Source organism: Eutrigla gurnardus (genome assembly GCF_963514095.1).
Source record: "Eutrigla gurnardus genome assembly, chromosome: 6".
Classification (NCBI taxonomy): domain Eukaryota; kingdom Metazoa; phylum Chordata; class Actinopteri; order Perciformes; family Triglidae; genus Eutrigla; species Eutrigla gurnardus.
In genome coordinates this window covers 18,577,349-18,593,204 of record NC_139920.1, presented here as the reverse complement: position 1 = coordinate 18,593,204, position 15,856 = coordinate 18,577,349, and the positions used below count along the sequence as shown (strand labels likewise).

Below are 15,856 nucleotides of genomic sequence, written 5' to 3'. Positions count from 1 at the left end.
TCTATTTTTGTGTCCACTCATGCCTGGAGTAGGCCGGTATATCATGAGGGGTCTTGCCTAAGGACCCTTACTGGATGATGGGGTTTTTTTTCTCCGTCCTGACCGGGATTCGAACCATCATGAGGGGTCTTGCCCAAGGACCCTTACTGGATGATGGTTTTTTTCCCCGTCCTCACCGGGATTCGAACCCCGCGCTCCCGTGTTCTAGTCAGTGAACATAACCACTGTACTATACCAGTTGATATATATATATATGAAAGGATTCGCCTTTTATTCCATTCCATTCCATTGCATTCCATTCCATTCCAACAACCATACATGCACTTATTTCAAACACAAAACCCTCCGAAGCAGAAGGTGGCGCTAAAGCGACCAAAAACGAAGCGTCTACGAGGCGGAAGCAGTTTTTCTGATAATTTGTTTTGATCCTGCTCCAAAGCTAAGATCGACTAGCTAGTTGGGGGTGTTCTCTCCATCTACTTGTGTTTCTGCTATCGCGTTGTTATTTCCCCCGTGACAGCTAACGGAAATGAAGAAGTTTTTCGAAGACATTAAGAAAGACATCAAGTTTAAGTCTGCAGGACCTGGGAAGGCACTTACAGAAGATGCCAGGTAAACAACAAACTTTACATGTCACAGCTGATACGACGCTAGAGCTAGCCACGTAGCCAGCCGTCTACGCCCGCTAAATTGAGTTAGCAAACTAGCTAGCTGCTGGCAATCAATGGCAATCGGGTCACTGTTACCTAACATAACGATGCCGATTGGTGATTTCCACCGGACGTTAAGTGTAATAGGCGAGCCGTGTCAGCCGTTAGCATCTGGATTATATAACTGTACTACTCAGGACACAGTGGGACGCGCTAATTCCAGGGTGGCTAACAGTTAATCTTATTTAGCCAATGGTCTTAGTAACGAAAAGTGACTTTTACTCGCGCTTTATCCCCTGAAGGGGTTAACGCACCCCTCAAATCGTAATTACGGTAATTTAGATACCAGCGTTGGGGTTTATATTATGTTTTTAACAGTCCGACAAGTATCAAAGTTATGACATTTATCATAATGTTTTCTTGATTTAATGGGTTACACATGACCAAATATTCTAAACTGTTTTAATTAAACTCAATGATAAACATATCAAACTATTTATTTAAGGCTTCCAGTTTCCTTTCCATTGTATTTAGAGGCCGATCCACATTTAAACCAAAACAATACAAGTTAGTGTCAACAGCAGATTCTGTTTCTTATGCATTAAAGCAACATTTGTGGCTGTTTGGGGAAAGAAGATATGAGCCATTACAAGTCTGTTGACTTTTCTGTCCTCCTAACACTCTAGTAGCAAACCCAAAGTGGTGCAGAGCAGCTCCAGCGCCAAGCACAATCGCTATGCCCCTAGTGAAGGGTCCCAGAGGGCCGGAGCCGCAGCTCTGGCCAGGATCGAGCAGCATCCCCGGCCGAAGGTCCACACCTCTCAGGACGCCATCAGGAATCAGGGTGAGACAAACGAGCCTCATCACAACAACGGTTCATTAAACAAAGCCTTCATAGATATATATTTTTGGATTACTGGTTTTAGTTTTAGAAAATATGTTGGTGCATTCTTGGTCCTGAGGTCAGATTATTTGTTTTTTTCACATGGGTGCTAATAATTCACAAGATTTTCCTACGATGCCCAAACCAATTCATCTTCGTGTTAAATACGTCCAAAATGGTTAGTCACAGAAGCTATTTAAAGTGACATCTATTTTTAACCTTAAATGATAGTTAACTACTTCCACCTCTTAAACTCTTGTTTTGAACATAAAGACCATTAATTACCCAATTTTCTGAATGAATGAAACAACACAATGGAGCAACTGGAGTCCCAAAGGGAAGCTGCGGTTCCTCCAAGCCGAGCCTTTCCTTGAAATTAATTGGCAGAACAAACACCAATCCATAAAACAACCGATCAGAGCCATAAAACAGTCCTGCCTTCTCTTTGAGTGGCATTTTTTTTTTTTTTTTACAGCAATAAGAGTTTGATTCAAGAATAAACCATTTTAGTTTTGTTGATTTTTCTGCGTTTACTTGCAGTGAAAAGAGAACTGGAAGCGGCCGCACTGGCTGACAAAGAAAAGGCAGCTCCAGCCGAGGTGTGTGACAGCGGTTTGTTTGGTTAAATTAATTACACCTGGCTCACAGGGATCAATACAACTCTGACAATGTCGGTGATCGGCCATTCTTTCCAGGGATCCCAAGTGCTGGTGAAAGACCTCGCCTGTCTCTCGGTGTCCGGTGTGTATTTCACCTGTCCGCTAACTGGAGCCACTTTGTCCAAGAGGGAGCGGGAAGTACACATCAAAGAGGCCATTTTAATGGTACGTCTGCGGATATTGTCACTCGCCATTGTTTTAGCTCAAATTAGAGCAAAAATGATTAAATTCTGACTTTGTGCTGCTGCGTGTCGTTGATGAGACGTGCACTCTTGTTGTTTTTTTTTCCCGTCAGCGGTTTGAGGAGGATCCGGTCGAGGCCTCTGTGATGATGATGCACACATTCAACAAAGACAGAGAGAAAGTGAAGGTCGCCGTGGACATCATAAGCAAGTACGACGCTCGGCGATGGTTCATCTTCTTGCTGAGTTTGACTTATTTTCGACTGTTCGTCGCATCGTTGATTATCGTTTTTAAACAATTATGTAATTTTGTGTTTCTTCGTCGTTTTGTGTCAATAGGTATATTGAGAATATATGCAAGAACCCCACAGAGGAGAAGTACAGGAAGATTAAACTCAGCAACAAGGTGTACCAGGTGAGTTTGAAACTGGATTATCTCAGACATGTGGGACCTCTTTGAGTAGAAGCACGTTTTTCCATTCGTGTCGTTCTCTCTTTTGATTTATTTCAGGAGTAAGTCCGGTGTGTAGAGGGCAGTCGAGAGTTCCTGCAGGCCCTGGATTTCACAAGCATCATGCTTCCTGTGGAGGGTCAAGGTAAGTCAATCCTAACAAGGAAGTCAACTCTTAACATCCAGTCAGCTGTTACGTGTTCTGATCCGGGCTCCGCTTTTCCTGGAGATCAGAGGAGGAAGAGGAGTTCCTGGTGTTACTGGAGCACAGTCCCGACGCCCTGGAGCTGATGAAGGAGAGGAGGGATCGTCTCCAGAGAGGGGAGCCGGTCAGAGCTCAGCTGGACCGACAGCCTCAAGCGTTCAGAGCCTCCCCCAACGCCCAGAGCTTCGAGCTGCCACCGGACTTCTATAACCTGACGGCGGAGGAGCTCAAGAAGGAGCAACAGCAGAGGTACGCACCCCCTGGTGATGGATGGTACAGTACATGTTATGTGTTCCAGTAGCGCTGTGTAATGTGGGTGAAGGCTGGTTTTCTTTCACACCTGTCAATCACAAGGTAGCCCCGCCCTGATTCATCATCTCTATCACTCTAAATGAGACCCTGCTGTATTGAAGAAGACTTGAAATGAGTGATTGAGACCATAAACTCATGTTTACAATTTTAACTGAGATAATAAATCAAGTGAGATGTAGGGTCATTTCCATGCAATCTGAGGACAGCCAGGAGTCTCCCCCTGGTGGCCAGTGTGAGGCACTTTTCAGAACTGGAGGCGACGCCTGAGTAAAAATCTGTGCTGGATTTTCTTATTTGACTAACACTCTGCACACATGTAATCTTGCACAACCACATACACGTAGGGGAGGGGCTTGCTGTGGCTGCAATTAACAAAATGACAAGCAAAAAGCCGTTTACAAACACACTCACTCACTAATAATGCATGTTAATTAAACCCTTCGGTGTCAGCTGGTTTTATCTGCTCTCCGTGGGTGTTACGCATCTCTACCAGCCACAAAGATGCCATCGTGCACTCTTCTCCGGACTGTGGTCTGGTGGCGTTTACCCATCATCGTCACATCAGAGTGAATGAACAGGTCTCTTGTGTGCTTCCCAGGAGCGAGATTGTGGAGAAGAACGCCATGCTGCGCACAAAAGCCATGAGGGAGAAGGAGGAGCAGAGGGAGAGACGGAAATACAACTACACTCTGCTCAGGATCAGACTGCCCGATGGAAGCCTGCTACAAGGTAACGGCCTCTTTTATGTATATATCTATATTCAAAATAAAACGATACAAAATGAATCAACAACCTAACTAAACAAATGTTTAGGGACCTTTTACGCGTGGGACCGGCTGCCCGTGCTGTTTGCGTTTGTCCGGGAGTCCCTGCTGGACGGCTGGCAGCCCTTTGAGCTCATCGCTCCTGGAAGTCAGAAGCTAAAAGAGGAAGTCGCCCTCGCAGAGTGTAACTTGGTGAGTGGAAACCTTTTCATGAAAGCGGCCGACATAATGCAATGCATTACAACTCAACAAGATATAAAGTACCGGTCGAGTCGTTTTTAGATATTTGAATGTGGAAAAGTTGCATATTAACATTGGCAAGAAATCATTGTGTTTTCAGGTCCCTGCAGCTCTGCTCACGTTTGCCTGGGACGCAGCAGTGCAGGCGGATATTGCGGCCGCAGGTGCAAAGAGCCCCGCCCTCCTCAAACCGGAGCTGTTGGAAAACATTCGAACCCTGAGCTGAGGAGACGCCGGCCCTGAACTCGCCCCGCTACCCTCCCCTCCCTTTTTTCTGGCAATACAAGGGTGGAATTGCCTCGTTCGAATGATGAGTGATAAGTTTAGTTTTTCTTTTACAAATGCTAACTTAAATCAGGATCAGTGAAAGGGGCAACTTCACCCTTATGTGCTTGTTTTTGCTGAGCATACCCATGTGTCTCCACGTGGAGGTAATGTCGCCGTCTCAGCAAGGAGAATGTTGTAAGGACACGTTTGTTTTGTTGCATCCTGAAATGACATGCCATGTAGTAAAACAGACTAACCAACAACCTGCCGGGTAGACTTCCCGTGGCATGTTGAGACCTCGTTTTAACTGTGGCGACTCCCCGACCCTTTGGTTTGAAGTAAACTTGCTCACACAACAGCTGGGTCAACATTGCGGCTGTTCACGCCGCGTCGAGGGAAGTCAGAAGAGCAGCGAAGCCAAGTAAATGTATCAGCACCTAGCTTCTTTTGTTTTTAAAAGCCGCTGGGTGTTGTGACCTCGCTTTGACTTGAAAGGCTGTTAGTTTTCGTTTAATTGGTGTTTTGTACGCCAACGGAGAGTTATTTGATGAGACCGTTTGTCCTCTGCTCTGCAGTCGCCTTGTGCTGCTTATTGTAAAACAGCCTCCTCTATTTTAATTTATATTTTTTTTGCAGAAGTCACAAGTCAAGAATCCTACTTTTTTCCTTAATAGTTTGACTTAAAGTTTAGGTCCAAAATTGCGAAAATCATGTTAAAATAAGCAAAGTGAAAAATGATGGGCAGAGCCGCCCTGCGGTTCAGACCAACGGCAGCATTTAATAGGTTCTTCCTTGGCCAATGCTACACCTCAACACAGAGAAGTCAGAAAGACTTGGGACTAGCTTTTTTCCCCCTCAATCTCACTGACTGGAAAAGAAAAGAAACTTAATAATAAACTTAACTTAAAAACTTAAAACCATGAGAGATCATGGTTTTAAGTGTAATGGGATTCTAATACCAAAATATTGTTTTCTTGTTTTACCAGTTTTAAGCACTTTTCAGGATTATTTAAAGCACACACTACACAAGAAATACATGGTTTAATTGCAGAGGCTCAGTGCAGAAGCTTTCATGTATATTTAAAAAAAAAAAACTTGCTTTGGCATGCAGGCATGAATTGGTTGTTAAATCTGGCAGCATGGACTCGTGTTGTCTTGATTATGATGTTTGTTTTTTTCATCTGGAGTCTTGTGTTTGTACCAAATACATTTCCTTGAGATAAAGTATTTCAAATGCGTGAATATACAAATTCACAGCATCGACCAGCCCGCTGAATGCAATGAGAAATCTAGAAGTTGTATTTTACTCCCAAAGCCCCGCTCAATGTTTTAGATCTACCCTGTCCCTTGAAACGCATCACTGGATTTTACAATATGTGAATCTCAACCAGGTAAATCTGTTGAAGCTAACTAGTTTCTCCTGCTCGTGGTTGGTCAGGATGACAACAGCCTACCTCTCATTGCTTATCTGTCTAACGTCCCAAGTAATGAAATGTACAAACGTGACAGAAATAGACCGTTAGTCTGTTTTAATGCAGAATTAAGTACGTCACCACTTCAAAGCTGTACTAATGATTAGTTGCAATTGGATGTTTGAGTGACGAGCCCAGCTACATGTCTGCACTCCTCTGCTGCTGCTGTGTTGTTTTGTTTTGTCCACCAGTCGCCCACATGGGTTTTCAACAGAAGGGTGTAAATGTTGTATCAGCATTGTAACCTTATTAAAAGATTAGTGAGCAGTCCAGATGGTCCGAGTCGCATTCTGTTGCTTTTTAATAACCTGCCTGTTAATTGTTTGCATTGCATCTTTACTTTTGTTTAATAAAACAGAAATACTTCAAAGTAGAGCTACTAAACGAGACAATGCTGAAATCTTTTTTGTATTCTCGTGTTGGAGTATTTATGGAGTATTTATGCTTTGATGAAAACAAACCTGGACCAGTTTAAGTGAACCACTTTACTTTTAGCAAAGCTACAAGACTTCTTTCACAAAAACAACTATTTTACCTGCAGATGAGGCCGAGCATACACTTTAACCGAGATTGGTTTTTTTGGGGGGTGGGCCTTTAGACTAGATAGACAGCTGCCCTGTCCACATCAGTACATTGAGGAAAAAACAAATAATATCTTAACATAACAATATCTTAACTTCAACATTTGGGTCACAGGATTCTAACAGGGGGGGGGAGTTTTGAGTGTTAGTTGGTGCTGTGTATTAGTTCTAGTTAACCTCCATTTTGGTTTCCCCTGTTCTGTTAATTGGTTTGGCCAAGCCACTATATATGTTCTTCTGTGTTTCATTTGGGGGGTCATTTTTTGTTCAGTTAACACCTGGTTTTCTGTTGCTGTTTAGTTTGTTTATGATTCTATTCAGTTGACCTCTTTTATAGGCCTAGTTGTTAAGTTTGTGCTTTGTTTTGGGTAAATAAAAACCCTTATTTTTTGAAAAGCCCGGGTTTCCTCCTTGCCTTACTGTTTGGTCCCTGACAATTGGTGGCAGTGGTGGGATCATCCAGTGGAGGAAACAGGATTTTTTTTGCCCCCTCACAGAGGAAGAGGAAAAATGAACAGAGGAAAAACTGGAAGGAATCGTGGAGGGCCGGCAAGTCAAGCAGGTGCCAAAGATGAGCACATTAATGAACAAGAGGAAAATGGGACTTCTGGGCTGGTGGAGAGTACTGAGGGTGAAGGTAAAGAACCTACTCTGGCAGATGTCATGGCCATTCTTCGAGCCCACAGGGGGCAACAGGGGGCCCGAGAGGCAAAGCAGAATGAGGTGACTGAAAAACAGGAGCAGCGTCATAAAGCACTTCAACATCAGTTTCAGCTTTTACAGTTAGAAGTTAAGGCTCGAACGTCTCCAGTGCTAGATGCTCCAGCATTTGACTCTGATCAATCAGGTTTGGAGGTCCAGTCACTCAGTATGCACCCACCTCAGGCTGAAGCAACAGTGGCTCCTACAGGTCAGTTTTACGCACACCCTGACCCCCGGCTGCAGAAATTAACTGACAATGATGACATTGAACATTTTTTGATTACATTTGAACGCATTGCTCTAGCATGCAGATGGCAAAAATCAGACTGGGTTTTTCATTTAGTTCCACTGCTAACTGGCAAAGCTAGAGGTGCATATGTGCATATGGACACTGATGATTCCCTTAACTATGAGCAGGTAAAAACTGCCATTCTTTCTAAATTTGACATTAACCCTGAGACCTACAGGCAGAAATTCCGCTCCCTAGAGGTGAACCCAGATGAAAGCCCCAAGGAGCTGTATGTAAGACTCAAGGAACTCTATGGGAAGTGGATTCAGCCAAAAGCTAAAACCATACAGGAAATTGGTGAAATGATCATTTTAGAGCAATATTTGAGAATGTTGTCCCCTGAGCTTCAGGTCTGGATTCGTGAGCATGACCCGGAGTCAGCAATGGAGGCTGCTAAGCTGGCTGAGGTTTTTGTGGCTGCCCGTAAGAAAGGACAATCATGGAGCTATGATTCATGGAGATCAATGGACAACCGCAAGCCAGGCCAACAGTACCAACAGGGGCCAGTGGCCAGCTGGCAGACCATTAAAACATTTTTGGGAAAAAGCCAACATGTTACCTCTGTGGCGTGGAAGGCCACACTAAACCCATGTGTCCTAAAAACTCTGCAAAGATGACACAGATGTGCTGTGTGCCACGTCCTCAAATGGGACCTGAGCTAAAAGATCAGACTTCTAAAATGACAACTATTGAAGTCAATGGGACAAGTCTCAAGGCTTTACTTGATTCTGGGAGTAATCAGACTCTGGTACACCGGAAGTTTATACCACCTAATGTAATCAGCACCCAAGTTACCATACCTATCTGTTGTGTACATGGTGATGAAAAGACATATTCAACAGCTGATGTGTACATAAGGGTAGATGGACAAACTTACTTACTTACTGAATGTTGGTGTTTCTGATAACCTGCCTTTTCCTGCTGTACTAGGAAGTGACCTCCCAGTGTTGTTTGATTTGTTGGAGCAGGCGCAAAGAAAAAAATGTAATGTTGCTGTCACAAGAGCACAGGCAAAAGGATCCAGTGATCACTCCGAGACTCTTAGTACCCTGCCCTTCTATAGTGAGGAGTTGGAGACTACACCCGGGAAGTCTCGGAAGACTCGCAGTCAGAGAAAGCAGGAGAAATTTCAGCGCACGGTGGTGAAACCGGTAACCAACACAGAGCCGGAGTTTCCATTAGGATTTAAAATGCCAGATAGTATCTCTGAGACGCAAAAAAGTGATCCATCTTTGGTGCCTATCTTTCAGAAAATAAAGGAGAAGGAGCTAGGAGCTAAACTGGACTTCAACAAAGATGAGTATATCCTGCAAGATGGCCTGCTTTATCGTCAGCAGGGGTCAGTGCTGCAGCTAGTGGTTCCCCAAGCTGTTAGGGACACCATTCTCACCTTGGGGCACTCTGTTCCCTGGGCTGGCCACCTAGGTAAACACCAAACCACAGCCCGCATTAAACGCAATTTTCACTGGCCTGGCCTGCGCAGGGATGTCATTCAATTCTGTAAAAGTTGCCCTCAGTGCCAAATAACATCTGTTAAAACGCCTTCTAGAGCTCCACTCCAGCCATTACCCATCATTGGTACCCCGTTTGAGCGCCTAGGCATGGACATTGTTGGCCCTGTTGAGAGGAGCGGAGCAGGAAACCGGTATATAATGGTGATAACGGACTATGCTACAAAGTACCGGAAGCCTTTCCACTGAAGTCTATAAAAGCCAAATCGGTTGCTTTCTGTCTGGTGCAGTTCTTCTCCAGAGTGGGCTTCCCTCGAGAAATTGACAGATCAGGGAACTCATTTTATGTCCACTCTACTGAAACGGGTGTACCAGCTGCTTGGGATAAGGAGTCTCAGGACTACACCATATCATCCTCAAACTGATGGACTAACGGAGCGCTTCAACCAGACCCTGAAACAGATGCTTCGGAAGTTTGTCAGTGACAGTGGAACTGACTGGGACCAGTGGCTGCCATACCTCCTTTTTGCCTATAGGGAAGTACCCCAAGCCTCCACTGGCTTCTCTCCATTTGAACTTTTGTATGGGCATGAAGTGCGAGGCCCTCTCTCATTATTGAGGGAGATTTAGGAGGGAAGCAAGGGGAGAGGTGATTCCATTAACATTGTATCCTATGTTGTTCAGATGAGAGAACGTTTGGAGAAGATGAATGAGCTTGCCCAGTCACACATGGCGGAGGCCCAGCAATGGCAGAAATCCTGGTATGATCAGTCAGCCCGGCAGAGATCCTTCAACCAGGGACAGAAAGTGCTAGTGCTCCTCCCCAGTGATGACAATAAGCTTCTGGCAAAGTGGCAAGGGCCATTTGAAATCACGAAGAAACTTGGGCCCACCACATACCAGGTATCAACCCCAGGGCGGCCACGGTCAAGTAAGGTGCTCCACATAAATCTCCTTAACGAGTGGGTGCAGCGATCTGAGGAAAAAGATGTGATGCTGATTAGAGGTGTGCTAGAAGAAGAGGAAGTGGACGAGCAATACTTACCTTCAGCTGGTGCTCCAGAAAGCCAAAGCCTTAGCCACCTCTCAGAAGACAAGCAGTATCAGGTGAGAGACATCTGTAAGTCAGAAGTATTCCAGGAGAATCCTGGGAAGACAAATCTTGTCGAACATGACATTGTTGTTAAAGAAGGTGCTTCTGTGAGACGTCTCAGTTACAGGATTCCTGAACGCCTGCTAGCCTCATTGGAAAAGGAGACCGACCTGATGCTCTCCCTGGGGATTATTGAGACTTCAAAAAGTGAGTGGTGTAACCCAGTGGTCCTGGTGCCAAAGAAGGATGGTAGTATAAGATTCTGCATCGACTTCAGGTACCTGAACTCAGTGTCTCTGTTTGACTCTTATCCAACACCAAGAATTGATGATCTGCTTGAACGGCTGGGAAAGGCAAAGTACTTGACCACACTAGATCTCTGTAAGGGGTACTGGCAAGTTCCTCTCACTGAGCACTCCAGGAAGTTGACAGCTTTCAGGACGCCATGGGGTCTCTTCCAGTTCACCGTTATGCCATTTGGTTTGCATGGGGCTCCAGCAACCTTCCAGAGGCTCATGGACCAGGTATTGTGTGACTGTGATTTTGCTGCAGCTTATCTGGATGATATTGTCATTTACAGTACCAGCTGGGAGGAGCACTTGGTACATCTGCACGCTGTCTTTGAGCGCCTCTATGCTGCCGGGCTGACTGTCAACTCATCTAAATGTGTCTTTGCTGCTGCAGAGACAGATTATCTGGGTCACATCATTGGGGGTGGGGTGGTAAAGTCGCAGGTCAGTAAGATCCAGGCCATGGAGTCATGCCCTTTACCACAGACCAGGAAGCAACTTCGGTCCTTTCTGGGCATGGCAGGCTTTTATCACCGCTTTGTACCACAATTCTCCACCAGGGCAGCGCGACTCACAGACCTGACTGGGTCTCGATGTCCTAATCAGATCCAGTGGACAGAGGAGGCGATGGCAGCATTTCATGACATTGGACAATCACTGAGTAAGAAACCAGTTTTATACAGTCCAAATTTTGATGAATCATTCATTTTGCAAACTGATGCTTCCGACAGAGGCCTGGGGGCTGTGCTTCTCCAGGGACCACCAGATGACCGTCACCCAGTTGCCTACATAAGTCGCAAACTGTTCCCACGAGAAGTAAGGTACTCAACAATTGAAAAAGAGGCGCTGGCTATCAAGTGGGCCCTGGACTCCTTTCGATACTACCTCTTGGGCAGGGAATTCACCCTGGAGACGGATCATAAAGATCTCCAGTGGATGGAAAGGATGGACAGCAATGGGCGGATTACCCGCTGGTACCTGGCCCTCCAGCCTTTCCGCTTCAGGATTCTGCACATCCCAGGCAAGAGCAACCTCACAGCCGACTATCTCTCTCGCAGTTCCAGCGAGAGTCCTGAAGGGGGGGGAGTGTGTGATGGCCAGGGCCACACGGTAATATCACACTCATCTACTTTAGTTTCACTAATTAAGTTTTTTTTGTAGACCACACCCCAAACAATTCATTCATCACACACCACCATTTATTTGATAGTTTCTTTTTATTTCTTTTAACTTTACACTGTTTAAAATGGTATGCACACATTTTACACTGTAAAGTTTATAGCATATATTTTCAGTATTAACTTTTTGTTTTGTGTTAATCTCTTTAAATTACCGTGGTGCAGCTGGGATCTATCAAGGAGAGGCCAAAGGCGTGGCCAGGGGCGGAGGAAAGACTTATGTGTCACCTGATCGTTGGGCCAGGCCATCTCCAGCCATGTTGGGGGGGGGGGGGGGGGGGGGGGGGGGTTTGAGTGTTAGTTGGTGCTGTGTATTAGTTCTAGTTAACCTCCATTTTGGTTTCCCCTGTTCTGTTAATTGGTTTGGCCAAGCCACTATATATGTTCTTCTATGTTTCATTTGGGGGGTCATTTTTTGTTCAGTTAACACCTGGTTTTCTGTTGCTGTTTAGTTTGTTTATGATTCTATTCAGTTGACCTCTTTTATAGGCCTAGTTGTTAAGTTTGTGCTTTGTTTTGGGTAAATAAAAACCCTTATTTTTTGAAAAGCCCGGGTTTCCTCCTTGCCTTACTGTTTGGTCCCTGACAAGGCGTAATAATGGTGCAACGTTCCCACTTAAAACAGGCTACTGTTGAGTAAACTTCAAACTGCAATTTTGTCAAACATCCAAGTCTGAAACTGTACTTATTGATAAGAAGCTACTAAAAAGGCACCTGGAAGAAGTGGCAAAGTATGAATGGAATATAAAAGTGCATTACTTTTATTCATGAACTTATCCTCTTCAAGTATTCTTGAAAAATACATATTTATAAAACATTGTGACACTGGACCTAACTGTACAAGTACAGATCTAGCAACTACTCCAGTGAGTTGTCAGAGTTAGAAATTGCAGAATAAATGCACCCACTGAAATCAAAGGGAAATGTACATATGGACTTTCAGCCCCTCATTTCCCCAACTTGTAGTTCAGGTAAACTATATATATATATATATACACACACACACACGCGCGCAGATATCCAACGTCATGCATTCAACCATTACAAGAACCGTAAAATAATGCTGGTCTTGATACGCTTCTTCTCATGAACATTGGGTATTTCGGTTCTGCTCTTCCTCCCTCGGCTCAACTCAACCTGCTGTAGCTAAAGCAGCGCCAGAGAGACTTTAAAGAGGCCCGTGCCAAAAATGCCCATCTGACACTTCAATGCAAAAATCAGACCCATAGTTAATGAACACTGGACAAAAACAGCCCTCAATGATCAAAACAGTCCTGATTTTTATGCGCCAGTACATTTCACAGGCACAAGATGACTCCCGACTCGTTGAACATGAAATAAGATGAAAAAGGAAGTTAATACTGAGCAGAAGCCACCCGCTGTGTGTCGCCTGTACCGGAGTGTGGTGCTTCACCTTGCACGAAGACTTGATTCTGTCTTGGACACAGTAGAGTTCAGAACCAGGAAGGAGAAATTTACGAGGGGGGAAACGGGGGGTAGCTTGATTAGAGGAGCCGGCCTTTCCTGTCCTCAGGCAGTGGCGAGTGTCGGAGCGGCGCTGGCCACCGGGAGAGCAGCGGTGTCGGAGGGGGTGACTTCCATCAGACAGTCTCCCTCGCCGGAGGAGGTCTTTCTGGTTGAGTCTAGAGAGTAATATTTAATAAGGTTTCATTTAGATAATGAGAAAAAAATGTTTGCAGGTGTCTGTAAGTGAATCAGGGAGGTGCCTAACAACACACAGGAAACTGGAACGCTGCTGCAGTATCAGCACATTAATAAAGTGACAAGGGGAGACAGAAATACTGCACCGCACTGTAATTAAGATGTGCTGTCAGGTGGACTTTTAACTTTGAACAGAACCAGGCTAGCTGCCTCAAACCGCTCCCAGTCTAGGCTAAGCGACTGCTAATAGATGACTTAATGAGACTACAGATGTTGTCAGGGATATTCAACATCATCATGGCACTTTAGATTTGTGGTGGCGATGCTGAAGTCATACAACCGTAATCTGCTATGTTTATAGTCTAACATTTGCTTTTTACTACTGGCAATTGCATTTATACTTGGCTTTTTGTTGAGGTAACCAGGGTGATGCCAACTTCCTGTTTGACCAACAGAATGACATCATCCCTGCACTACACTATAGCCTCCTGGCTCCAGCTATATACTTGAGAAAAGGCATGAGTGGCATCGATCCTCTCCAGTAATGACTGGAACATGGATCCCCTAGCTGGACTTGGGTGAACGTGCACTGGGTTGCAACTTGCAACTCACCGCTCGGTGTGGTGATGATAAGACAGTCTTCCTCATCATCTTCCTCAGTATCGGCTTGAAAACCGTCTGCATCTATTGCTTCCGTCTGGAAAACACAGGGGATTTAAGACCATTTGAAACAATCAAGCATATAAAAAGGTATATTTCCATGAGATGATAATCTTAAAAACAAATAACCAAAATATTGCAGTGAGGTCTTCATGGTTCGTTTCTCTACCTGCTCGGGGTCAGTGCATCTCTTCATGAACTTGGTGATTGACATGCTGCCTGTGCTCTTCCTTTTGTTGGAGGATGACGATGTGGAGGAGGAGGTCTGCGGTGTAGTGGGAGAGTTTCCCTGAGAGCCGGTCGCTGCCTGGGGTTCTTCCCGGGACTCTTCTCGAGCTCCTGTAGTGAGGTAGGTCCACTGGCAGGGCACGGGAAGGGCCTCCTGGCCACAGCGGGACAGGACCTCCGAGTGCACGTACCAGCAGCAGCGTCTGAAGGTGGAGCGCTTCTCATAAGCCGCATTGCTCTTTATGAGGCGCTTCACCTCTATTCTGATGAAAGAAGGAGGGGAAAGGGGGTTATAACCTACAAATTCATTTGAGAATGGTATTTGACGTGGTGGTAGGTGATTTCATTACATGTTTTCAGGAGGTAACGTTGAGGCAATACGTGATGATGATCATGAGTGTTTTGTTTTATGTTTGCTAAGACACTTGTACTATTTAAATAACATTATTACATTACTTTGGTTTGGAGCACATGTTTACATGGAATTTATGGCCAAATATTGTAATTTCACCTGGTGGGGGTGTTTTCTGCTGGACTTTGGGGGCTGGAAAGTTCAGGAGGTGAGGAGGACGACGTCTGCTGACGACAAAACTCCTGAAACTCATAGATGATCACTTTGCTGCTGTTCACATTGCCGTGCAGCAGAGGCAGCAGCTGAGAATGTACTGTTGGACAAAAGAGAATTAGTTTGTTAACATTTTACAAGCTCTAAATAACCGACAGACTATACAAGTATAAGTATATTCATAATGGTAGCACGCATCTTTGAAACGTAAAATAATAAATAAGCTATTGTTTGTTATGCATCACAAGGTTAAAGGTTGAGTAGGTGATTCTATTCAGAAAACACTTTGTTATATTACTTTAAACTCTCGTAACATCCTGATAGCAATTAATAAATGAAATGTTCCGACATGAAAAAATGTCATCTGTGGCCGTGGCAGGACTAAAAACCCCGTCCAATCAAAAAAGTCGTGAGGGATAAAATAGTTGGATGGTCTGCCTGTCTGTCAATGCTTTCTTCCTGATTGCACTCTGCTGATCTCGTTTGGCGTTCTGTTGGGAGCGGCTTTGAACAGAGGTCTGACCACCGTGGTGAGCCGCGGTCTTCAGCAGACAGCAGCGCGCCAGTGACAGCGGCACCAGTACGGCAGCCGAGCGGACACACTAGCAGCTAAGCATGCTAACTGTGGAGCTAACATCTCGCACAGGTCGGTACAAATATAAAAGATGATACGACCAACATATTCACCTCGTCTTACCTCTCACGAGACCTCTTCTTGGGGTTTACGACCATTTACTGCCAGCCAGGGGGGCGTGTGTGGTTTCTTGTACGGTTTTTTTTGGTCGCCTCCCACCACGGACAACACCTCCTGGTACGTCACGCTTGATGTGGCACAAATTGCGGTGAATCCCGCCCACCGCGATCTGATTGGTGTAAAACCAATCAGATCGGAGTTAAATCGACTGTGATTGGATGCAAACCACATCATGAAAAATAATCCTGCATACATTACGGTATGTTAAGTGTTATAGGCAAAATAAAAGCACATTTTTTCGCGGAACAATTATCTCTGTCGGCGTTTACGATAATATATAATGGTTTTAATGTTTTAAATAGGCAATAGATGCGCCGA

The 15,856-nt window shown here is 44.9% G+C and overlaps 1 protein-coding gene and 1 pseudogene across 2 annotated transcripts; one reads left to right on the top strand and one right to left on the bottom strand.

The window, feature by feature from the left end:
• Positions 1-422: 422 nt before the first annotated feature.
• On the top strand, positions 423-6,355 carry LOC311015327 (UBX domain-containing protein 6-like; annotated as a pseudogene). Its single transcript, XR_014599463.1, has 11 exons — positions 423-612; positions 1,337-1,494; positions 2,074-2,132; positions 2,229-2,357; positions 2,488-2,585; positions 2,714-2,789; positions 2,886-2,970; positions 3,060-3,279; positions 3,941-4,071; positions 4,156-4,298; positions 4,447-6,355. The product of XR_014599463.1 is annotated as a UBX domain-containing protein 6-like (transcript).
• Positions 6,356-12,716: 6,361 nt separating this feature from the next.
• On the bottom strand, positions 12,717-15,516 carry LOC311015296 (chromatin assembly factor 1 subunit A-like; the record flags this gene model as incomplete). Its single annotated transcript, XM_084012421.1, has 5 exons — positions 12,717-13,312; positions 13,944-14,028; positions 14,161-14,482; positions 14,731-14,884; positions 15,489-15,516. The coding sequence occupies 5 exons, from the start codon at positions 15,514-15,516 to the stop codon at positions 13,200-13,202; spliced, it is 702 nt and encodes a 233-aa protein (XP_083868547.1). The 3' UTR covers positions 12,717-13,199.
• Positions 15,517-15,856: the final 340 nt, after the last annotated feature.